The 22,732-nt window shown below is 44.4% G+C and overlaps 9 protein-coding genes across 10 annotated transcripts in view; 6 read left to right on the top strand and 3 right to left on the bottom strand.

Annotated features, from left to right (window-relative positions):
* The window catches only part of LOC126558142 (uncharacterized), a 459,948-nt gene that overhangs the window by 119,514 nt on the left and 317,702 nt on the right, over positions 1-22,732 (top strand). The window lies entirely within an intron of this gene.
* Positions 1-22,732, top strand: part of LOC126558359 (lachesin-like) — a 346,936-nt gene that overhangs the window by 46,719 nt on the left and 277,485 nt on the right. The gene's annotated exons all lie outside the window — the stretch shown is intronic.
* LOC126556783 (protein dispatched) overlaps positions 1-22,732 on the bottom strand; it is a 383,943-nt gene that overhangs the window by 203,116 nt on the left and 158,095 nt on the right. The window lies entirely within an intron of this gene.
* The window catches only part of LOC126557230 (band 4.1-like protein 5), a 252,065-nt gene that overhangs the window by 188,864 nt on the left and 40,469 nt on the right, over positions 1-22,732 (top strand). The gene's annotated exons all lie outside the window — the stretch shown is intronic.
* LOC126565588 (transmembrane protease serine 9-like) overlaps positions 1-22,732 on the top strand; it is a 307,009-nt gene that overhangs the window by 263,442 nt on the left and 20,835 nt on the right. The gene's annotated exons all lie outside the window — the stretch shown is intronic.
* Positions 1-22,732, top strand: part of LOC126559071 (RNA-binding protein pno1) — a 454,598-nt gene that overhangs the window by 422,863 nt on the left and 9,003 nt on the right. The window lies entirely within an intron of this gene.
* LOC126558675 (uncharacterized) lies at positions 2,651-3,715 on the top strand. The gene is made up of 3 exons (XM_050214725.1): positions 2,651-3,023; positions 3,095-3,284; positions 3,352-3,715. The coding sequence occupies exons 1-3, from the start codon at positions 2,651-2,653 to the stop codon at positions 3,713-3,715; spliced, it is 927 nt and encodes a 308-aa protein (XP_050070682.1).
* Positions 6,652-8,254, bottom strand: LOC126558752 (uncharacterized). Its single transcript, XM_050214811.1, has 3 exons — positions 8,159-8,254; positions 7,879-8,063; positions 6,652-7,246 (listed from the first exon to the last, which is right to left on the bottom strand). Exons 1-3 carry the CDS (start codon positions 8,252-8,254, stop codon positions 6,652-6,654), a joined length of 876 nt encoding a protein of 291 aa, XP_050070768.1.
* LOC126558368 (uncharacterized) lies at positions 13,750-14,930 on the bottom strand. Its single transcript, XM_050214372.1, has 2 exons — positions 14,566-14,930; positions 13,750-14,491 (listed from the first exon to the last, which is right to left on the bottom strand). The coding sequence occupies exons 1-2, from the start codon at positions 14,928-14,930 to the stop codon at positions 13,750-13,752; spliced, it is 1,107 nt and encodes a 368-aa protein (XP_050070329.1).

Genomic DNA, 22,732 nt, shown 5'->3' with positions numbered 1-22,732 from the left:
AGGTCCTTTAGCCAAGAAGAAGAGCCACTGTTTTCGTTGTTGCTTTCCTGGAGTTAGTTGTTGAAAAAGATATTTATGTTAAAAGATTCTGATGTTGATATAATTTTAGTACCACAGAGCACAAAATGAAGAGTTAATATTTGAAGATATTTCACGCATAACATTCAGCACGAAAAGAAGGAAAGATAACAACAAAATAAATTTATTCAACCTGAAATAATGAGGTGTAAAATTTTTGTTAATTGTAATAAAATATTTAAAAAACTAAAAATGTGAAAATTAGAATTCAAGCGTTTAAAAATGCTTTAAGCAACGATTCTATATTCTAAGTAGCAAAAAGTAAAATTAAGTAGCTCATAGTATTAAAATCAGTAATTTATAATCCAATTGAATACTTAAGATTCGATTGCCGTTTCTATGAAAAGAAATCTTTTATTTCGTAGAATTATCTCTTATTGTTCTCGATATCAAAATTTAAAGTTTTAAATTTGAGAATTAATCCTGTTGTAAAGATCAATCTATTTTCTAACATTATTTTAAAGAATTATTGATTGGTACGATGGAGAGAGGTAGGCACAGAGCATGTAGGCGCAGAGATTGTAGCGCTTAGCTAATATAAATAAACGAAAAAAATTGGTATGATGGCATTTGGCTTTGCATCCTTTTGAAAATTTAGCAGCTTTTCAATTAAATGTGAAACTTACATTTTAGCTCAATGTTTGAAAATATGTACTGGCAGTTTTTTCACATTTACTTCGTGAAGCCAAAGTTCACTTCCTTCAGTTTTGATTGTGCTTTTGTGAGAAATGTTTTGTTCGTTGATTGTAAATTGGGACAGTAAACAACCTTGTGCTATTGGGTTTTGCAACACACATGAATTGAATTATTGAAAAAGTACTTTAATAACCGCAGATTTGCACCATTTTGACTATATTTGCAATGCACTTAAAAATGATTCAATATAATGCTACGATTTTTAAATAATTAAAATAGGAGAAAACAATTAAACATTTAATAAAGAACGTTTTTTAAACTAAACATTGAGAATTACTAAAAGAATCAGAAAGATGAATTAATGTGACAACATGATCAACTGTGGTGCTATCAAGTAAGTACATGAGTTTGAATTGTACCTTTTGAGATTAAACTTGATTTATGGTAAAGAACTACACGAGACGATTTTGTAATAAAATGATTTATGGTTTGGTAGTTGCCAATTTTCGTTCCCAATCGCTCTGTGCTCTATCAGAACATTATTCCATGTATTTGCATCGTCACATTCATTTGCATTTCCTATTAAATGTCCAGTTTTTCACATGCATTCTTCACGCCTTGCCGAGCGGATGTGACAATCGTACGCCAGTAGTCCTCCAAACCATCCATCATTAGCTCTAATGTGTATCGCTTAACATCTCCCTGTCGTTGCCTACCTTCACCGTTCTGCCAGTCCCCTTTATCCCCCCTGGACTTATGTAAACTCATCCATCTTCTCCGTCAACACGGTGTTGATGGAAAGTGAAAAATCAGCTCATGATAAATCGCACCGCCGCACCGACGATGCGCATCCAAATTAACGATACCTTGTACACCGGTAAGTCCCGGATTCGGAGACGTCCCGCCCGTTACCATCTGCTCCTGGCTCCTGCCCACTCGGCCCGCTCGGTTGTAGCATTCTTGCAGCTTTTTTTTCCATCTTCTTCTGCGAAGCGGACTGGAAAACTTTTCCCTCCAGTCATGCGGCGCGGCCACGCAACAAGCCGTTACTGATGCACAGTTTTGCCGTCTGTGCAAGTGCAGTGTCGGTTCGCACTGTATGCAAACAGTTACTGTTGGTGTTGTCGAATGAAAAGTGAAAAATTTTAAACATACACACAAACATACACTGCGTTTTTTGGGCGATGCATCATCCGGCAGCGATAATGCAGACAACATGATCATGGAACGTTTCGGAACCGGAGCACCGCTGGCACACTTTTCTTCATCCGTTCGGCGGGTGTTCGATAGGTGGAGATGGATCTCACCCACCGCTCCGCTTTCCCGCGCGCGCGTGTGTGTGTGTGTGCCGTTCGGGCAAGGATGCGCGGTCAGGCTGCAAACGGTTGGTGCAAGCTCGCGTGTCCATGCACGCTTGTTAATTAATCCAATTGGAAAATGTGCTGTTTGGCTGTTGAGCTTTCAAACAGTTTGCCAGGGGAGGATGGGTAAGAGGAATGTTAGAGAGAATTTTCCTTTTCTCTTAACATCACGGATAGCACCCGGAGGTTTGGGTGGGTGTTTGTGTGTAATGTAGATGTTATTGTTGTTGGAGGTGGGCGAATTTTCTTTCACCACTGAGCCTAGTTAGGGCTTCGCCTAAGCGATGGTGGGGATGGCTGCTCAGCAGTGTGTGAAGTGAATAAAACTCGTTGTATTCTCGCAAAATCTATCATTTTATGGCTTCTTAGTGTTTAGTGATAACATCGGCATAGAGCACCAACCCAAATGAGCGTCTAGTCCGAAGTCGTGATCGAGTGAGTGGCAAAGCAGCAGCAGCAGCAGCAGCAGAGTGTGGAGAGTGTGAAGTAGTGCTGGGTACAAAGAATCCTGATCCTTCGTGTTGGTGTTGTTGTGTCGTATAGTGATACCATCTGAACAGTAATCGTACGAAAATATGTCTCTCAAGAAGGTAGTGTCGATCCTGGTGATCTGTGTGGTCGCCGTGCAAGGTGCCAGCGTGGCCCAGAAGGATACGAGCGTGACCAGTGAGCTTAGCTGGGCCTGCATCAACAACGTGAACTGTGTGACCGGGTTGGCGAAGGATGTCGTCCAGAAGCTGCAGGCACGCCGTTCGATCGATTTCGGTGTGTTCAGCGTGAAGCCTGTCGAGCGCATTCCACTGAACGTTGAAGGACGTTCGTCCCGTGCGCTAGACTTCCTCAGCTCCAACGCGATCCAGGTGCCTGTAGGACCAACCGTCCTCAACATCGAACGATCGGCTGACTACCCGAACTACGTCGAAGTGTCGCTGCTCAAGAAAGAAGACGGTAGGTAGCTTGGAGCAACGATCGTAAGGTGCTCAGATCATCATTCAATATATCTGGGTGGTTACTTGCAGGAGCCCGCGGACGCACCCGCAAGCACATGCGCTTCTTCGTGCCCGCGTTCCTGGTCTTCAGCCAGATCGGCTGGTATGCGCTTGCCATCGCCGGCGTGAAGCTGCTGGCGATTAAGGCCTTTTTGGTCGCTAAAATTGCCCTAATTGTCGTAGCAATGATGACGTTTAAGAAGCTCATGGAACCGGTCGCGTAAGTATAGGTTGGCTTACGCTGGCTCGCCGAATTCTAAGCTCTTTTCCTCACGCTTTCCACGCAGTGTCATGCCAGCGCCGTACTTCGACCATCCGGAACCGTTCATGATGCCGTACGGTATGGACTTCCACCATGGGTTCGGTGGTGCTAGCAACGACATGTACTCGATGGGACTGGGCGGCCATTTGGGACACCACGACGGACCGTCGGCACTGCACGCTGCCGAGGGTGGACTCGGAGCAGCCAGCAACGTGAATGCGGCCGTCGTCGATGCTGCCGCGTCCACCGCGACCGACAAGTCTAGCAGCTCGCCGGCACAGCCCGTTGCGGTTGCCGGTGGTAGCGAGCGTCATCACTTCAGCGCCGGCAGCAAGATCAAGCGGCAGGATGTTTACTCGCAGCCTCAGGGAGCCAAGTACTTCAGATAGGTCTCGGTCAACTCATCCACCCTCACAGATACACAAACACACCTCTAAACACAGAGGAAACACAAAATCCTGCAAGAAAAAAAAAGTATCCGACACTCGAGAACTGAACTGAATGTGTGCGGGCGTTGACGATCGCACAAATGGAAGATCGCGTGAACTACCGCTCTGGTGGTGTCTGTTGTACAATTTGTTTCCCAACAGCAGAAAAAAAGCAATCAAATGTCTCCCGGTCGCCACCCCCCGGCCGGGTGGTGATCGCGCCGAAGACAGCAAAGCCTGCCGAAACTGTTTGCCAAAAAAGATGTAACTCCCTTCATTCCCATCCTCCGATCCCCCAGCGTCCTTACCAATTATTCTGCGAACCCTCTCACTCCAAGCATTCCCAAATAAAGCATATTTATTTATTTATTTATTACTCGTGACGGAAAAGCGTATCATTTGAAGCCTTTTTTATTATTATTTGTTTGTGCTTCACTGTCCAGAATGCTCTCCAAGCGAAAGAAAAAGGATAAACCGGAACCGCGCAAGAACACAGGTAAAGAAAACAAAAGGCTAGCGCCTCATTTTCTACTGCCAGACTGACCTATTTCTCGCCGACGAAACTTATCGGATCGCTGCATCGAAATTGCAATCGGACAGTGTGTGCATTCGCGTGTGTGGGCAATACGGTAGGCTCTAATGAGGCATGGTAAATCCCAGCACGGACGTCGGTCACTGCACTTGTTGCCAGTGGAATGCAAATGTTTCCACTTTTCCAAGAGGGATTTTCCTTTTGCAAACAAGCTTACTGCTCCCTTCTTCCTCTCTCTCTCTCTCTCTCTCTCTCTCTCTCTTTCTCGTTCTCTTCACTTGCTCTTATCGGTGCGTGTTTGTTTGTTAGTAATTGCGCGAAATCCCTTTTTCTTTCCCATGTTGGTTAAGCGAATGGTGGCCAACGCTTTATTTCTTGTCCTTCTCTCTCTCTCTCTCGGACGCCCAGCATGATAAACGAATCGTAAAATTGCTTCCGCGAACCGCAACGACGAGAAATATGAGCAAACAACTTTTGCACCAGATTTTCTTTTGACGGATTAGAAGCACGAAAGGTTTGGTCTCATTAGTGGGAGAATGGGATTTATCTCGTGCCGTTGGTAAAATTGGAGCTGACGTTAGGAACGGAAAATAATTGGACTACTCCTCGAACGTTTTTGTGATGCTGGCAGTTGGTGCATTTTCCAATGGTCATTCTCGATCGCTGTTCCGTGCGATGAAATCCGGAGCAATTTCTACCCATCGTTTGCAGTCTGATAGGAGCGTTGGAAACATTGTCAATTAAAGTTGTAATGGAAGTTTTGCGATGTAGTTTTGGATAAGGTATACGGTGAACTTGTGTTGAAAGATATTTACTCCGATTAATGTCTGGAAATTGAGAGTTTGATTCAATGCTCATTATTAGTACTGAGGGTTAATTTGCTGCACAGGAATTAATTTTCGACAACAAATGTTTTAATGGTCTATTTACTTTAAGCCTTCTCGATACATGTTCCTTTGAATATTGTGGTATATTGCTCAAAAACAATTGATAGGATGTCGTGATGAATTACTAAGGATACGGCCTCATCAGATTAGGGATGCTGCAATGGCGCAAGTATTTGTTCATCGTAATACTACTTGCATGTTCACTATAATACATCTTATACATATATTTCCACCATAATAGCCAGAAAACGGCTGAGCTGCTAACTGGTCGGTTGGTCAGTTAGAGCCCGATTAATCGTCTATTGTATAAACCCTGTGGTATTTGACTGTGTTATCACTTGATTCGAAGCATTTCGAGGATTTTGTGTCACAGTTTGATGATCAAAGTACTAAGGGAAATAGGAAAATCGTCGAAGAACAAGAAATCAATGCATTCAAGGTAATTAATTTATAACCACTGTTAATTCTTATCACACTTATTAGACCAACTAATTGCTTACTTGCTGATAACACGTAGTTGGATAGTCAAGCCTTACTACGGGGGAACAGCCAGATGGGGTTTGAACCCCAGTCCTACCGATGTCGTCTCTACCAACGGGCCGCCTTCCTTTACACTACTACCCAATTCCATGGCAAAAAGTCTATTGAATGCATCCCAACAACAACACCATAATTTTCCAGCATTTTCCCTTGTTGCTCTTTTTTCTCGCAAAGCAAAAGATTACACAGCTCAATTCCATCAACTTTTCAACAAATGAAAAATAAATAATCCCGCAACTCGTATCCCGCCAGCGTCCACGCCACTCATTGCTATTCTAATCTGGCCAGCAAACACCTAGATACACTAGAAAATCCTTCCAATCAGATTTGACACCGGGAAACTTAATCCAACAGATTTTCCCGTAACACGATTTACGTTTCAGGCACGAACCTATTGCTGCAGGATAAACATGAGCAAAACAACGGAGGAGCAGTACAAGTTTTTCTAGTTCGTTGAATAGAATTGGTGGTGGGAGAAAATGGTGAAATAATTAAAACTTGTATTATTTGGTCGGTAGCCGTTCGCTCGAATCATTACAAATCTTCAACTGCAAGGTTCAATGTGTTGGGTTCAAATTGTTGAGTAGATTTTCTTGGATATGACGGACAGCAACAGCATTAAGGACAGAAAAGGATACTTTTTTTTTGCTGAAAAACGCTTGACAACCGTCTTATGGGTGGAAGATAATCTTAATGAAACTGAAAAGATAAATGAACTGGCAAAGTTTTTCTTTCCCTCGAAGCGAAAGATTATCTTCACCTTCGTAAGCTTCTGCTCACAGACACAAAAAAGAAGCAAGTCAAAGAAAAGGACCGTTAGCAATAGATAAAATAAATACTTTATTTGAATCGCCTGTCAGTTTCACAGGCTTTGTTTGAAGGTACATTAGGACACAATAGGAAGACATGCCAGGCCCTGTCCGGGCCGCGAGCCTTCCCTAGTGAGTGGGCGCCTGATGCTGGTAGGCAAGGTCGTGCGAATCAACCGTCAACCGTCGGTTAAGTTCGTTCGAGAACGATTCCACAAACCCATCGAGTGCTCGCGCCCAACCAGAACTGTACGTGTCCACATGATGGTGGGGTTCCGGCGCGTGAGCAACCACCTCATATGTGACGTACTTCTTGTGCAGCAGCTTCTTGATGCCGAGTATGCTGGCCAACACCAGCGCCAGTTTCGAGACGAGCAGCGCTTTCCCGACGAGTAGCGCAATGCCTTTCAGCACCAGCGCACCCAATAGGACCGCCTTCATGACGACGGCGGCCAATATCGGTGCGTACTGCTTCAGGCGACCACGGCCTTCCTCGAACAGACGGCGCGTGTCGAGCGAAACTCCCAGATTCAGCTTACCACCCTCACCGGAAGCCACCACCACATCGGTGGCCCGTGTTGCCCGCCACCGGAGGCTGCGGCTGTGAATAAAGCGCCAGATCTTGTCCGCCACCATCACGCTTAGCTTATGGTCGTCCGAAGTGGTCGAACGCGCCAGCACCGACATCTCGTCCGCGTCCGAGTCCGAAAGTTGCTCGTCCGACCTGGAAAACAGAACCATTGTTAGTGTATTGTAGCAACAATGAGCAACACACAAAAGCCGACTACTTTTCCACGAACGGGCACAACATGAGTCGACTGTCGTTTTAAGGCACAGTGAATGCGTGCCTGGACATGTAAAACTTCCACCGAAGCAATGTTGGCGTGGAAAGAAAGCCATTGTGTGGACGGTTTCTTTGCGAAGAGATGACTTTCATGCAGGAAAAAAAAGGATAATGGAAGGAGTGAGAAAGCGAGGGAAAGGAAGAGGGTTGATTGGGTTTTGCAACAATCGACCATTTTCCAATGTTTGTGGACAGCATTAGTTTCCCTCGGGAACTCAATAACGGTCGGAAGGGCGAGACGTTGACTAGATGGAAGAATTTCCAACTGAAATCAATAAAGCCTGCAGCGATCCATACTGTCGATTGGGAGGATATTGTGAAACGATCAATCTGTCCGAAACAAAACAAACAAATTCTAGCTCTACTTTGATTGAAAAATTTGTGTTGATGTAGTTTTACCAGCTGTCTAATGAATGCCAAACACAAAGCCGTCTGTTTGTGGCGGAACTAAATATGTTTGCGTAGAGTCAGTTTTCCATAATAAATGCACTTCATTTAACCTTTTTACTCACCGTGTTTTCATAAGCTCGAAGCTTTCCCCGAGGCTTATGCTAGACTTTTTCAACATCCGGTTCATATAGGTAACCAGCTTCAGCATCACGCACGAACTGTTATCCTTCTGCGTACACTTCCCTCCAAGTCTACGAATGAAGCTATCCTCAAGCGCCGCCTTACTAAGGGTACCGTGTTCCGATGCCTGGTTATTGTTTCCATCCCAAAAACAGATCGCAAAAAATATTTGATTAGAATCAGCTACAGAAATCAGTTTTTGGTTCACCAATTTGCCCTCACCAAGTGATTGACAACACTGCCACTATCGACGGCCGGATTAGATTCGATCAAACCGACCAGTGCGCACACTATCACTACCCGAACAATGTACGCCATGTTTGTCAATTTCACTGGAGGCGAGTTTGATGATGAAAATAAAACGAAACTTTGCTTCGTGTGCCTCGCTGGTGACACGTTTCTGATTGCACTATTCGCTTGGGCACGATTTTAAGCGTCTTCGCACGACCTAGGACAACCGCTGCACATCTTGAACTTGACGGAGACGAAACAAAACTGTGTCCCCTAGCTTAAGACTTCCATTTATAAGCCCAACGACTATTTTTCCCAGTTGAGGACACGGTAGCGGTGCGCCGTGGTGAAGCAGAACTCGCTTCATGTACATTTTTTCCCTCTATACCGGTTTGCAATAGCGAGCCAGAGCCATCCCAGCATCCACGCGATCCCGCCGCACGTTAAACGGGGCCACACGAACCGGGTAGAAGAAAACAGCTCTACACCTTCCAGGCTGTTCAATTCAAAGCCCCGCAAAGTACGGGGCTCAACATCTACCACCTGATGATGAGAAGATTGAAAGACGACAACTCGCACCGCACCGCACGAACTCGTGTGGCGAAATTGTTTTCCTATTATGCTTACAGCCCCGCACGCCCCGTTACGGTAGCGCAGGGCCGGAAAAATGCATGTCAAACATCCTGTGCGGAACTCGCCCTCGATCACTACGCACCAAGAAGAAGCGAAAGGGCACCCAGGGTGAAAGACTCGTTTGAAAACCTATGCGTTCCTATTTCGGGGAAATCGTACGCAACGGAAAAGAACACGATTCGGAAAATGTGCACCAGCCCAACCCAACCGAACCACTTTCCATCACATCCGGTCGATCCGGTCCGGCCTGCCAGGTGGGAAACGGTGGATGGAAGGATGGTTCGTTGTGGGTAATTCTTGGGTCTCTCCTGGCGCGCTTTTAATGTGATACGATTTAATGCAAAGTGTTGGCGAAGATTGCTGTTTATGTCCGACCACCGTCCTTACTTGGGCGTACGTGGAAGCATCATGTTGTACGGCGCAGGAATTACGTTTCTGCGTAATGGGTGCATCTTTCCCTTTCGCAGCTAAGAATGGAAGTGAAAACCGTGGTAGTCGCGGTAGACCATGAGTGTCGGTTGATTGAAGCAGAGGAGCTGTGCAGTTGCAGTGAATGCAAGCGATTTTGCTTCATTCAAATAATATTAAATTACTGGAAGGAAACTTTTACGCGGAAACATTGGTGTATTAATTGTTAGTAATTAGTGTGCATTCAAATGCATCGCTCTGACTACAGGCTGTTCGCTGAACGGTCTGAGTATGCTGACGAGGTCTAAACAGAAAAGTGATTAAAGTTTTAATGATTTAAAATTGAAAGAGAATGCTTGAAAAGAACATGTAAACGTATGGAGAAGACTCGCTACCTTGTACCCTCATTTTAATCAAACATATTTGTATAATAGTTTTAATAGTAAATACAATAGTTTTAAAAAAATATTTAAAAATAATGTATTCATGAAAACAAGATTTCTTAGTCAACATTGTTCTTTTAACTTAACAATACGGCGAAAGTTCTTCATACTGCAATAAAATAAGAAAGTAAAAATAGTCCTTTTAACGGAGAGGCAGCTCACACAACAATGTATTTTTACCAGACGACGTTTATTAGATGAAGAGGTCTCTTGAAAGAAGAATTACATTAGTGTCTACAAAGGTCTTATCGTCATCGACGTTCCTAGGAAGATGAGCTTTATTGATAGGTGAGGCCTCATGAACGTTTGGATTTTTATGAACAATATGATTTAATGCATAAGGCTTATAGTAAACTCCATTGTCGGTGAGGCTTCATGGACGAACAAGTTCTCTGAAGGATATGCTTATAAGACGGTGAAGATACACCGCTTGGTGTTTCTAGTCTTGTTGCCTGATCTGATTATTTTCAGATTTTCCCTTTTAAATCCCATTTCAATAAAAAAAAACCTAAAATAAAAACTTAAAAAAGGACTCAGTAATTGAGCGATGCGAAACAAATATTTAAGCATAAAAACTGTTCTAAAATTATGCAAAATTTATGGTTGCTCAACGCAATTTATTCCGTTATTACTAAGCGTTTGCCTCATTGAGTTTTCTCTTAAATTTTTTCTTCGTATCGTATACTTATAATGATAGCTTTTTATTTTCTCTTTATTCTTTTTGTAACACTTTTCATTTTATGCTATCCATGTGAAACAGGGCAACCTGTATTATTATCGACAGCTCGACTCAGTTGATAACACAATGGAGTCGTTAAATTTTAGAGAAAAAAAAAGCTCCACCGGTGGGTTAATGTGTCAATCAATTTCTTGTACTATCGCTATTGTCACTCAAAGAAGATGTTCTTTGTTTTCACAACTTTAAATCTCTCTTTTAAGTTCAGCATGCGAATAAAAAAGCGCTCACACGGTGACAAGATGCTGCAAGCGTTACACCACAATCGCTCCCCGTCAAGTGCAGTAAACAGTGCAGCAGTAATCGTTAAGATGATCCAGAGCAGCTGCATTGTGTAGCAGGCTAAATCGGTACGAAAGAAGATGTAAGATGACGCACAGGAAAATGGACGGCCGGATTAAATAAATAAATAGAAAAAATTTACTCTCTCACACACAACAAAAAAAAGATGAACTAGAGAAAGCGCTTCTATCCTTGCTGATCTGTGGCATGGTCAAGTGCCCCGATGTGCCATCGCCCAAGGGGTTATATCGTTATTGGTTTTTCCTTCACTTGTCCCGGTGTATTTTCCACTTCTGCACTTCATCCGAACCATTTTGCTGACGGTTGATGCTTAACGATTCCGTCGTGTGGTCATTTTTTCTATTTATTTCTATCAGCGTGAGCATCGCCATCATCATCTCCGGTGCTGTGGAAACGGTAGTTTCCGTCCGAGGGCGAACAGCACACAACACACAACCATCATACCCCACAGTCCTGTAATAACGGGTCGATTTTGTTTCCTCTTTTTTTTTCAAAGGGAATAGGACGCGGTTCACTGCTACTAGCGCAGCTTTCATTGATAAATCACGATTTTAATGCGTACCCTGGTCGGTGCTACGCGTACTACTTCTTGCGTGAACTGTGCATTGCGCTGTGAATGCCAACATTGGGTGCGTGCATGCTTACGGGTCGAAGCTGCCCTTGAAACAGGATGCCTGACCGTACTGGCGCAGTGGCAAGAAAGTCAAGCACCACAAACTTTCCTCACGCTAACGCCGAACCGGTTGCGGTAGTTCCACTTTCGTGGGGCCGAATGGCCGTTTCCGCCGTAACATTGCAAAACACGCGTGTCCACGAACAGGCGGGGCTATGTTTTCTCTAAAACCAGGCTAAGCAGCAACCAAAATGTTGAATTCAAATGGATCGATTGCCGCGTCTGATTGATTTAGCGTACGACGAAACGAAAAACCATTGCTAACGAGCAGATCCTTTGCGGCGACTGACGGTACGAACGTACCAAGCGGGACGGGCTGGAGCGGGCGTCTGATGGATCGATTATGGTGGCATCCGTCGTCGGTGGTGGATTACAAACCCGAAAGCTAACAACCACAGCAAACCGAAAACCAGAACAAGGATAAATGGCAGCGAGAAATATGACGAAGCCGGAGATGGATGGGACGATACACAGTGGCGCTTTCGTTCGTGCATGTTTTGAGGAGTTGGATTGTTTGATCCATTCCACGATCTCCTACCCAAGCGTCATCGAAATGGAAATACGAAATAAATCTTATCCAAATGGGATTACGTAGTTTGTTTTGTTTTTGTTTCCACGTGGAATCGGGTTTGATCAATGTAATTTACGCTCGGAATCAATTTCGGGGTTGAAACCAAGGATCCTCTCTTGATGGGATCGGTGAACTATTGGATGATAAACACGTGCCGGCTGAATCATTAGATGATTATATCGCTGGACGGAAGTGATGGGATCATAACGACTGAAGGTAGCATCAATAATTGATTGTCTGTGTGAATTAAGTGACTAACGTTATTAGATTATTAGGCGATATTCGATTATTCAATTCTTGTTCTTCTTGGCTTAATGACCTACTAGGCCACACCGGTCATTTATTAGCTTACTAGACTGGTTGATACTATGTACTTGTAGTTACACTATGGTAGGAAAAATTAGATACATATGATATTCTACCACAAATTACAGTACATATCATTTCAGTTAAATCATTGAACTGGAATTTCAAATTGTTTAACAGGTTTAGCCAGAGAATCTTATCATCACGTAAAAGCGTCCTGACGTTGTTACATTGTTTTAGCTCTTCGATGGTATTTGGTGGTTCTACAACACAGGTCAATTAATCTTTACAGTTTTTTTAAGTAAATGATTTTGTATATGATCTATATGTATATGAAAAAGTAACGATGTATTTAGTCGTTACATTAGATTGATCGACGAAGGCGCTAGACCTTGAGAGATAACGAGTGGTGGATTAGGCCATAGGCCTCGCCGATCAGGAGGTCCTCACCAACCAGGGATTCCATGACGACCAGGGATTCCATGACGACCAGGGGGCCTCGTCGACAATCGGTGGCCTCGCCGGAGAGAGGAACTTCATCGATCAGGGGGCCCCCTCTTGAGCTAGGGAATCTCCTGTGAACGGCAATCATACCCGGTCAGTGCTTTTGATTATGAGGATGTGGTGGACAGGCGGTTGTGTTGACGACCGCAGAATTCAGCAGCAATGTTATAAAGGGACGAAAAAAAATGCAAGAGTAACTCGAAACGATTCGATAATTCGTTTAATAATTCGATAATTCGAAAACGATTCACTAGACTAGACATTGTAATTCAGCAAATTATTAACTCATCGCACCTAGTCCGTCCCACCTAACTAACCCTTTCTCGGCGCACCGTATTTACCGCCTGCGCGTAAAGCGGTGCTAGAATAAAAACGTGCAATTTTGCTGTTGCAATTTCCAACTAGAAGAATCACCATAATCAGTCTGAAAACAATATTTTTAAATTCCTCGTTGAAAAAAGCAGCATAAAAATAGCTCCAAGACCGCGGGATAAAGCTCGCTGATTATTTTCTATATCACGGAGAACATTATAAGCAAGCAAATTCACGTTTATACTGTTGAAATATGTTTTTCAAAAACGCTCCACAATAGTCAAATTGGATGCAACCAACCACCAACTAACAACAATAGTACCAGACCAACAGCAAACACATCGACATAATACAGTCAACAACAACCAAAATCCTCATCACCATCAACCACGCAACCCGATAAGTGAAAAAACAGGGAAGAAATTGTTTGTTAAATTTATGAATATCATACATTCATCTCTTGCGTTGTTGACGATACGACATTAAGCCGTCATAATACAAATGAAATAATAACTCAGTTTTTTTTTTAAATAGCAATACATCCACACAGTCCATCGTCGTAGCATGATTGTTTAATTTATTTTACATGTCATAAATATTTACACTAGCATGGCATTCACATGCGGGGATGAACACGACTTGATGCATGATACACAATATGACAACGCGAGCTTCCCTCTTCATTTATTTACCCTAACTCTCCGCCTTCACATCCTTACCGCTGCTGCGATACTCCGAGTAGCCTTGGTAGGCGAGATCATCTCCAAACTTTACGTTGCTCCCTTGAACATCACCCCGTCCAGAATCACGGTAATAGTTACCGTACGGTGAAGCATATCCACTCTCAACGGGCCGTGAATAGTGTTGTCCTGCCCCAAACTCCTTGTACGGGCTGAACCCTATCGAACCGAGTCCCTGCGGTGAGTACTGTGGCTGGTAGCCACCCGAAAAGATATCGTTCGTGCAGCAGCTCTGGTGGGGCTTAAACAGCTTCAGATAACCGATTACACCCGGTACAACGATGGCCAAAAAACCGAGCAGCTTCTTGAAGCTTGCCAGTCCAAGCACCAGCGGCAGGAAGAGCAGAAGCTTCAGCTTGAACACCTTCAGTATCAACAGCAGTGGGATGAAGATCTTCTTTAGCCGGTGGCGCGTAAACAGCGGTGCCTTCTTGTCCTCGATCACGTCGATTTCGTCCGAAATCTCGTCAATGAAGCGTGCTGAATATCGGCCCTCCTCCGTAAGCTGGTCGGGAATTTGGAACTCTAGTGCGGTTGATTTGACGAACCGTTCCAATCGGCGCAGCGCGTACTTGTACAGCAGTTCCCACTCGGAGTCGGAGTGTCGTGATTCGCCTACGTACTCGAAGCCTTCCTGGGCCAAAGAGCGTAGCTGTGTTTCCGGTAGCCTTACAAGACGAGCGTCGCTGGTAAGTCTGTGGGTAGGGAGATGTGGTGAGATTGCTTCAGAAACAAAATGAGAGAAGATTCTTCTTCGTTTGACACTTACTGGTATTGATCCTTATCGAAGAACTCGCCGAACGTACTGAGCGCCTGAGACTTGAAGCACTCGGCCAACTCTCCGTTCAAACACTGAGCGTTGGTTCGTGCCAGATATGGGTCTACATTGCTACCCGTTCCGAGCCCGATAAAGTCCAACAGGTTCTTGCCCTGTCTCCGTTCCTCACCGACAGCCGGTTGCTGCTGTACCGGAAGCGTTGGACCGTCGTCATTTACTCTGGAAGTTTGGTCAGGCAGCTTGATACCTTCGGGAAGTCCTGGAGAGACACAGAACGCTAGCAGTAGTATTGCCAACACGCCTACCGGTCCCAGCCATATTCCGCCATGGTGTGAACGCTTCACGAGGACATCCATTTCTACAAAAAGGATAGCAAAGAAAACTGGAGTAAGTATTCGAATCATCTGTGTGCTACTACTATCGCTAACAAGCTCCACTTCGAACGATGGTCCACTTTGCTAACACCGACGCTGCCTGTTTGCTCCCCAATTGTTCATTAGCGCTTTCCAAGAGTCTCGTTAGTGCGGTGCACCTCGATCGAACCTCATGTCGGACGGTAGGGCACCCACTATCGTATGCTCCGATAAACCCACCGACCACGCACGTCATCAGGCGTGACGATCGGGCCAAAACGGCACACGTGAGATGAACCACCTGTAAACACGCAGCTTGGAGCCGGTGGAGCCAGCTGGACGCCCAATACCCTCGCGATCGATTCGTCGATCGGCTGATCGAGGTAACCCACTGAGTGGTTTGGCAGCGCGCGAGTGGAAAACTTGCACTCGGTCGCAACCCAAATCCACACACATACAGACACGCGATCGATCGGCAAGCGCAAAAAGCGGAACGTGCAGGAAAAACGCGTAGAGTCTCGCGCAACGAACGGAATCGGTGTAGTGCTCCGTTCCGAAAGTCCGTGCACATATCCGTCGTTGTTGTGGTTTTTTTTTCGCGCCGAGCGATGCTACACCCTCCGAGAAAGCAAAGCTTGGAATTCGAATTTCTCTCCAGTTGGTCTTTGGCCGAGAAAAAGCAATAGCTCCAACAAACTTCAACCCGGTGTGTGGACACATTTAGTGAACAAGGAGCATACGCGGGAATGGTGTTGTGCAATGTGTGTGGCTCATAATTACGTTCCGAAATGAGATGTGTTATCGGAGCTACTACTGCTGCTGCCGCTGCTGTTGTTGGTTCATAAGAAGACGAGAAAGACAAAAAGCAATCACAAAAACAGCACAGTTGTAATCAACCGACAGCTCAACTTATGTGTTCATTTGCTGGGCTTGAGTGCGTGCTATCGTGCTATCGATATCGAACACGCAGACTTGTTTCCATTTCACAGGAATTCTCCTAGCTTTCATTAACGAAGCTGACAAGACACTAAACAATGTTGTTAACGCCTTTTTTGTTCATCCTTCAGAGGTATACTGTATACTGCCAACATTGCCGGAGCTTCCGAGAAGTGTCCAAAAAAGCGTTGCATAGATCATCGAATTTTGTGCTGTTGGAATGTTGCAAAATTGAATTATTTTTAATTGACATTTCATCGAATTTCCTTGGTGAAAATCCAGTCAAAGTTTCTTCTAAAAAAAGAATGAAAAACTCATACGTTATTGTTGAGTTTCCACGCTCGGATGCAGTCCCTTCACAATTTACTAGGTGTCAGCTTTTTTGTTGGAAATAGTGTCAAGTTTTGTTTTATGACTCATGGTTTCTCAAATGTAGGGTACCATACTTCATGGTAGAATAATTTCTATCCAACAGATAGTGGACGAAACTACATATCCTGTCGTTCTGTGGTTTTTCGATTGCCTGCAAAGTTATTCATCCTTGAAGAGATTAATACGATTGTTTGAATCTTTATCTTTCCCATCCAATATTGCACTATATCAACCTATATCAACATTATCCTCAAGGAAAACTCCAACAAAAAGGTTCTCAGAGTATACTTTTTTCTCACAACGGATAACGATCTGCTTGATCGGGCTTTGAATGTCTATTAAGTTCTAAGAAACATGGATAACATGGACCACTCAAGACCATAGGTTTGTTTATACTAAGGATACCAACCATCTGGACTATTGACTCAACCACTTTGACCCACGGGAGCCATTTTGTACCGGTTAAACACTTCAGTTTTTCAAGTTGATTGAGCAACGAAATGAAATGAAAAACAGCCCACGTACCTACGATAGCAATCGTTCGGTTTCGGCCTGCTCAGCCAATCTATCACGATTCACTTTCACTGCGCCACATTCATCCGTGCGTGGGTTTGCAAGTGTGTGCGTTTGCATTTATGTTCAAACAGAACGCTAGAACTGGTACGTTCCTCACAAGAAAGTCCTTTACGAGCATCACCCTTAGCGTTGCAGGAGCGTCAGCTATCAGTTTCCGTTGTCACGTGGCATAAACAGCCCACGTTCACAACAACAACAACACCCCCAAACCGGCACAATACACACACTCACTCACGTGTCACACGTACAGGGCCGAAAGTTGGCTGCACTTTCACTTGCTCACTTTCGAATTGTCATCGGTTTTGCACGGTTTCAATCAATTTTTGGGCTGCTTTTTGGAAATTGTTTACCCAAAAAGCGGTCCTTTGCAAATGCATACACTTTCTGGCTCACTGATTCCCGATCATTCCCGATCTTACTCATCACAGCTCCAGCATTTCACGGATTCCTCTTGGCTACCGATCACGGTATCACGCACGCAAAACGGCAAACACTGGCTACGACCTCCACGGCTTTGTGTCTGAACCGACGCACTAAGACCTCACGAATAGGTGCGCCAAATCCTACCCCACCGCGGCCTGATCGGTTCCAGCCCGGCATCGAGGGTGAGAGACAGATAGAGAGAGAGAGAGAGCATGAAAGTCGCAAAGAGAGTCGCAATGATGCAGACCCCCCTCCCCCCCACACAAACACACACAACCTGAGGAGAAAGGAGAGCTGCTACTTTGGGAAGGAAATAATAACCCGATCCAACCCACGCCCGGTTCCACGGTTGGTTGGAATGTGGGTGGGACGGTGTATTGCGCATTTCCGCGAGCGATTCGGTGGAAAATTGACCGCGAGTGAGCTGGTTAATTTCATTAGCTTCCATCGAGCTTTTGGAAGAAATGCAATCACTTGCACACACAGCCATAGAAAACACGTGTACGATCGGGTAAACGAGGTACGGTGCAATCTTCTGCTTTGCCGGTCGCTTGCAATCACCATTGGGGGGTTGTTGGTTGTGGAGAGAGTAAAAAAAAAAAACGGGAGGGAATGAATGGTTGCCAGATGATGATGAAGAGATGGGAAAGCTTCAAACCGGTTTGAAGTTAGTTCAATAACGGCAAGAATCGCTAATAACTGCGGCAAGGCTATGATGGTTTGGAGTATGGCGGCGTGCACTTTGATAGCTAAATAAACATATTCTTCCGGTTCGGGGGTACGTTTGATGTGACGGGGAGTGTTGAAATTGTGATTAAAAATTGCATTACATAACAGAGAATAGAGCTAAATAAAATTTAATTATTTGCTTCTTCATGCTGTAGTGTTATGCCGCGAAGCATTGGGGTTTTCTAATGAAAGCTAATAAATTAATTATTTGGCTCTTGTGTCGCATGAATACTTAACGTAAAGGACCCTTGACCTATTTTGCAAAACGCATGAAAGAAGGAAAATTTCTTTTTAACTCATTACGTCAATCCTTATCAAAGCTCCAAGAATTGCGCTTAAACATTAAAATGGATCATGAAAGCGATAGAGTAGTAAACATCAGTTGAAAATTTGCAACCCTTGTGACTGAGGAACATCGAGCAAATTGAACCATTTTCCTTATTTCAAAATGTAATACATGGACAGTTTTTATCCTTAAGATAAAGGAATTACATGACAATACGGCACTGGACCGTCATATTCAATTGTAAATAAATAAATAAATAAAATAAAGGAATTACACTATTTAAAGCTTCTCCGATCTTAAAACCTTCATGGAACCTTGTCTACCTTCCTACTTTGTCTCATCGACCTTAGTTCTGAGAAACTTCGTCGTCCTCACACCTAACTCACCTCACTTACAACCAAGAACCACGTCTAATGGATCTCTCATTTCTTAGAACTTTGTCGTCTTAAAAACTTTTTCGTGTAAGTAATATAGTTGAAAAAGTATCTAAAATTAAATGAAGTTCATCCCACCGTGACTGCTAGAATACCGTTAAAAATGTATTTTTTTCCAAAACAATACATTTCAAAATTCTTGAGCACAACAATTCAACCATTTTTACCAACCCATTCTGTCTCAAAATGCAGATCGTTACATTGACTAGCTGTTGCTAGAAATTGATAAAACAATATTTTCTATTCAGCAGACGATGTGATTACATCTATTGATTACACAGTACGCTAGAATAAATCACCATCGTTCAAAAAAGCAAAACCAATAACGCTTGCACTAACCCCTTCAATGCAATTATATTACAGCATTTGGCCAGACTGCCCCGTAGCGCCGGTTGACCTTCGAGTACGTGCGATCCCCATCCACAGCGCACCCGAAACGGCTTCGATACGATTACGTGAGGCACGTGTTGTAAACATGACGGCTGTGAAACGATTTGTCCTATTTATTAGGCCCGTTGCGTTTGGCACCACCGAGGAAGGAGGCCATCGTTTGTCGGTCATGTCCCAAAGCTGAGCGGAATTTTGATGACCGTCCGGTGCAATCTATCATTGCTTTCCTGTTCTGTTATTTTCCACCCATCACTCCAGTTGCCGCAGGGGTGATTTTTTCTAGGGGGTGGTTTTTTCATCCTCATTCCGTACATTGCCCGTTTGGGTTCAAAGTTTGACGAAGAGAAGTTTTTTTTTTCCTCTGTGTGAATGACACATAGCATAAGGTATAAAAGCCACACGGGTAAGAAAAATCTATAAAAACCAAACGACAGATTTCAGCAACAGATTGGTTTGTGGTCGTTTTCTTTAAACAAAGCTCCAATCGAAATTATAGTTTGTTTTTTGGATAAAAGAACAAAAGCCTCCAACCATTCCGTTGGTTTTGTTTTCTCAATTTTCACGACACTTTAAGCTTTCAGCTGAGTAAACATCCCCACCAACGCAGCGACGTGAAAACCAATAGATTTAAAGCGCATAAATAATACCGTCCTGTCTACTGCTTGTCCTATCACCCGCTAGCTCTCGTGCGTAAAGTTTTCGCCCGATATTGGAAACCGGGTCATTCGCAACACTCATCCCAAGCTCGATAGCAAAGGGCGCCGGGATCCTTCGCCACCGATGGATGAAATTAATTATCCCGAGACCAAAAAAGGAGCAATTCGCGACGGTTCATTATGAAGCGACGCCCGGTTTGCTTTTACGAGGCGTCCCCGAGGTGTGGCTGGACGGTGCGAAAGATGGTTCCGTGCTGCAGAAATGACATCGAAAACGGCGCGAAATTTCCTGTCTCGCCGCTCGGATCCTTTCGCCGACTGTGCAAGGTTCGCACCACCACACCAGAAAGGTCACGTTTGTGCTATCAATCTTTCACTGGTGCTCTAGGGGTCGGTGGTCGGCTAGCTCCTGTGTTTTGTTATATCGTTCGTTTCATCAGAAACCCGGTGCGTGTGTTTTTATTTTCCATTTTTTTTTTTTGATACTGTTGCGTGCTCATTTTCTTTTCTCGTTTCCCGGTTTTCGGCACCCATTTTCCACACGGTGCTCTGTGTGTTATTACACTCTTTCATCGTTTTTTTTGTCGATTTTTTTTCTCTAGCTGCTCCTTAATGTCCATGCTTTTCATTTCACTCAGGTTGTGTTTCTCTTGGGATATCTTGGCTCGTTTCAGGGGTTTTCCTCGCTCACAGCTGTTTCGTGTTTTACTATTTTCTTTTCATTTAAGTTTCACACAAAAGGATCAGTTACACAGTTTGACAAAAAGGTGTCCAATCCATGGTAGAACACGGGGCACGAGTCACAGACACTTTCACACACAACATCCATAGACCCATCTCTGTATCCATCTCGTAGACAGCAGGATGAACCCTAGTTTTGTGCACATTATTCAACGCTTTTGGCCAAAGATAGGCTCATACTCTACAAACTATTCTTCTCAACGGCACCCAGGCTCAGGTGTAGTTCTGCACAGCTTTTACAAATGAAAGACTCACCCCTGCTGCTGCTGCTGTTGCTATGACTCCACACACTAGGAAGTTGCGAACAGACTCTGCGAACGAGAGCGAAAGTGAAACTGAACGGTCGAAAGTTCACTTCATTCGGTTTTATACGGCATCGAGGTAGTGTGTTTTCAGCCATCAATAAACAACAACCGCTTGGATGCGTTATGACGTTGCACACAGTCCTGGAGGGAGGCGTGTGTGCTGTAACTGTTCATGCTGGCCAAGGTTCTTTGCTACGTGTGGATTCGCGCCAACCGGGATACGGCCAAGTACTACGTCACATCACGTCATGTAGGTCACCAAAGTGTGCGACAGGAGGGAGATGTACATAGTGTGGCCCACCCATGAGTCATCGCTAGCATGAACCTTGGCGGGTGGAATCCGTGAGCTATTTGAGGAGTGCTTCTGTATGATGGACATGTCCGTATAATTCACGATAACTGATCGACCGGAGAAAGTTTGCTTCTAGCCCGATCCGGTCCAATCTTATTAGCATTCTAAGCGTCACGTTCTTTTGCGAAGGAATGATAATAATTTCTCTCACTACTTCTGGCGCCTTACACAAAACAACAAGCAAACACAGGTTAGATTGTCCAGCAAATATAATTCTTATCAGAGTGATTTTCTTCAGCAAACAACATATCGAGCATGAATTTTCCCTCACATCGATGCGATATGATACATTGTCAATATTTGAAGGAAAAAACCACCGAGTCCCAAGAATTTCAGTTCGGAATTTTGTGTTATTTTCCCACGCACGTTTTACTTTTTTCAATCAACATCCCAACAACAAAAAAAAAAAGAACAATACACTCCCACATGCGCACGTACGCAATCAATCTCGCCCGGATCGGTCGCGGGGCAAATATATTCGACAAGTTGATAACAAATTCTATCTCCCTTTGCCATTCGTTCGGCAGTTCATGAATAATAAATTCCCAGCCCAGGGAAGCTGCGCGGAAAACTTTTGACCTGCTGTGATTGTAGTACGCGCCAAAGTCGGTCCAAACATCGAAAGCATCCAGCAGGAACAGCATTTTTTCTACTCTTGCTTTCTTTAAACGCATGTGGCGTACTGGTGTTGTTGATATTTCGCGTTTCGCGAACCCGTTTCGCTCTCAAAAAACCGGAGCCCAGTAAATGTAACGATTGCATAATGGCGTGGGTCTTTACCCGGGGTACAGCATCCCGGGCGGTACAGCCACAGTCGACAGGCAATGCCATCGGTAAGATTTAGTTCAGCAAATCCCTGGTGGTAACCGTACACACCGTTTTGCTGTTAGCTTCCCGGTGGGGTGTTGTAAGGTGCACAGGGCGAAGAGGAAACGGAAAGTATGAAAATCAACATAAAACACAAACAAACTTAAACGCCATCACGTCCTGACCCTCCAACCGCATTCACATGCACGCACACCGACATCAAGTCAAGCAGCAAACGGTTATGCAATGCCGGCAAATCCAGCACCAGTACACACTCAACCGTACCGGTCCGGCGGTCGGTAGTCGTGCCCATCGTCCGGAGAAGTGAACGTGTGAATCATTTTCCATGCGACCGAACCGGTACGGTGTGGCATCATGCGGTGAGGGCACTGGGTCAGTCGGTGAACAGCATGGTACGGCATGGATCAACCGTGTGTCCGGGTTTTTCCCGACCAAATCCCAACCCATTGACGCTAAAGAATTGTGTAGCAGCACGGTCGATAACCTTCTGGCGGTTGGATCCGGGTGTGTACGTCTTTTGCAAAAGGTGGGTAAATCCGATTGAGCCACCCTCCACCATATGGAGCAGCTGTCTAGAGGCTCCGTAGCGTAGGATTGATTGCATCATAACGGTGCGGTACGAGATCTCTTACCGTATGATTCATGTTCATTTGTTCACTCGAAGACAAAGGCGCCTAAAGGTAGGCAATGGTTTGGAATCAAGACTGCATTTTGTGATGCTAGTGACGGCAACAGACATACGGATTGTTATTAAGGGTATGTGTAGTTATTTCTACT

Source organism: Anopheles maculipalpis, chromosome 2RL (assembly GCF_943734695.1).
Source record: "Anopheles maculipalpis chromosome 2RL, idAnoMacuDA_375_x, whole genome shotgun sequence".
In the NCBI taxonomy this organism is placed as follows: domain Eukaryota; kingdom Metazoa; phylum Arthropoda; class Insecta; order Diptera; family Culicidae; genus Anopheles; species Anopheles maculipalpis.
This window is presented reverse-complemented; position numbering and strand designations above follow the sequence as displayed.

Excerpts from the sequence above, each read along its gene's own strand:
- LOC126558675 (XM_050214725.1), top strand. The coding sequence starts at position 2,651 with ATGTCTCTCAAGAAGGTAGTGTCGATCCTGGTGATCTGTGTGGTCGCC. Across the intron at positions 3,024-3,094 it reads GCTGCTCAAGAAAGAAGACG|GAGCCCGCGGACGCACCCGC; the intron begins GTAGGTAGCTTG and ends GGTTACTTGCAG. Across the intron at positions 3,285-3,351 it reads AAGCTCATGGAACCGGTCGC|TGTCATGCCAGCGCCGTACT; the intron begins GTAAGTATAGGT and ends CTTTCCACGCAG.
- LOC126558752 (XM_050214811.1), bottom strand. The coding sequence starts at position 8,254 with ATGGCGTACATTGTTCGGGTAGTGATAGTGTGCGCACTGGTCGGTTTG. Across the intron at positions 8,064-8,158 it reads GCAGTGTTGTCAATCACTTG|GCATCGGAACACGGTACCCT; the intron begins GTGAGGGCAAAT and ends AACAATAACCAG. Across the intron at positions 7,247-7,878 it reads TTCGAGCTTATGAAAACACG|GTCGGACGAGCAACTTTCGG; the intron begins GTGAGTAAAAAG and ends TCTGTTTTCCAG.
- LOC126558368 (XM_050214372.1), bottom strand. The coding sequence starts at position 14,930 with ATGGATGTCCTCGTGAAGCGTTCACACCATGGCGGAATATGGCTGGGA. Across the intron at positions 14,492-14,565 it reads TTCGATAAGGATCAATACCA|ACTTACCAGCGACGCTCGTC; the intron begins GTAAGTGTCAAA and ends CCCTACCCACAG.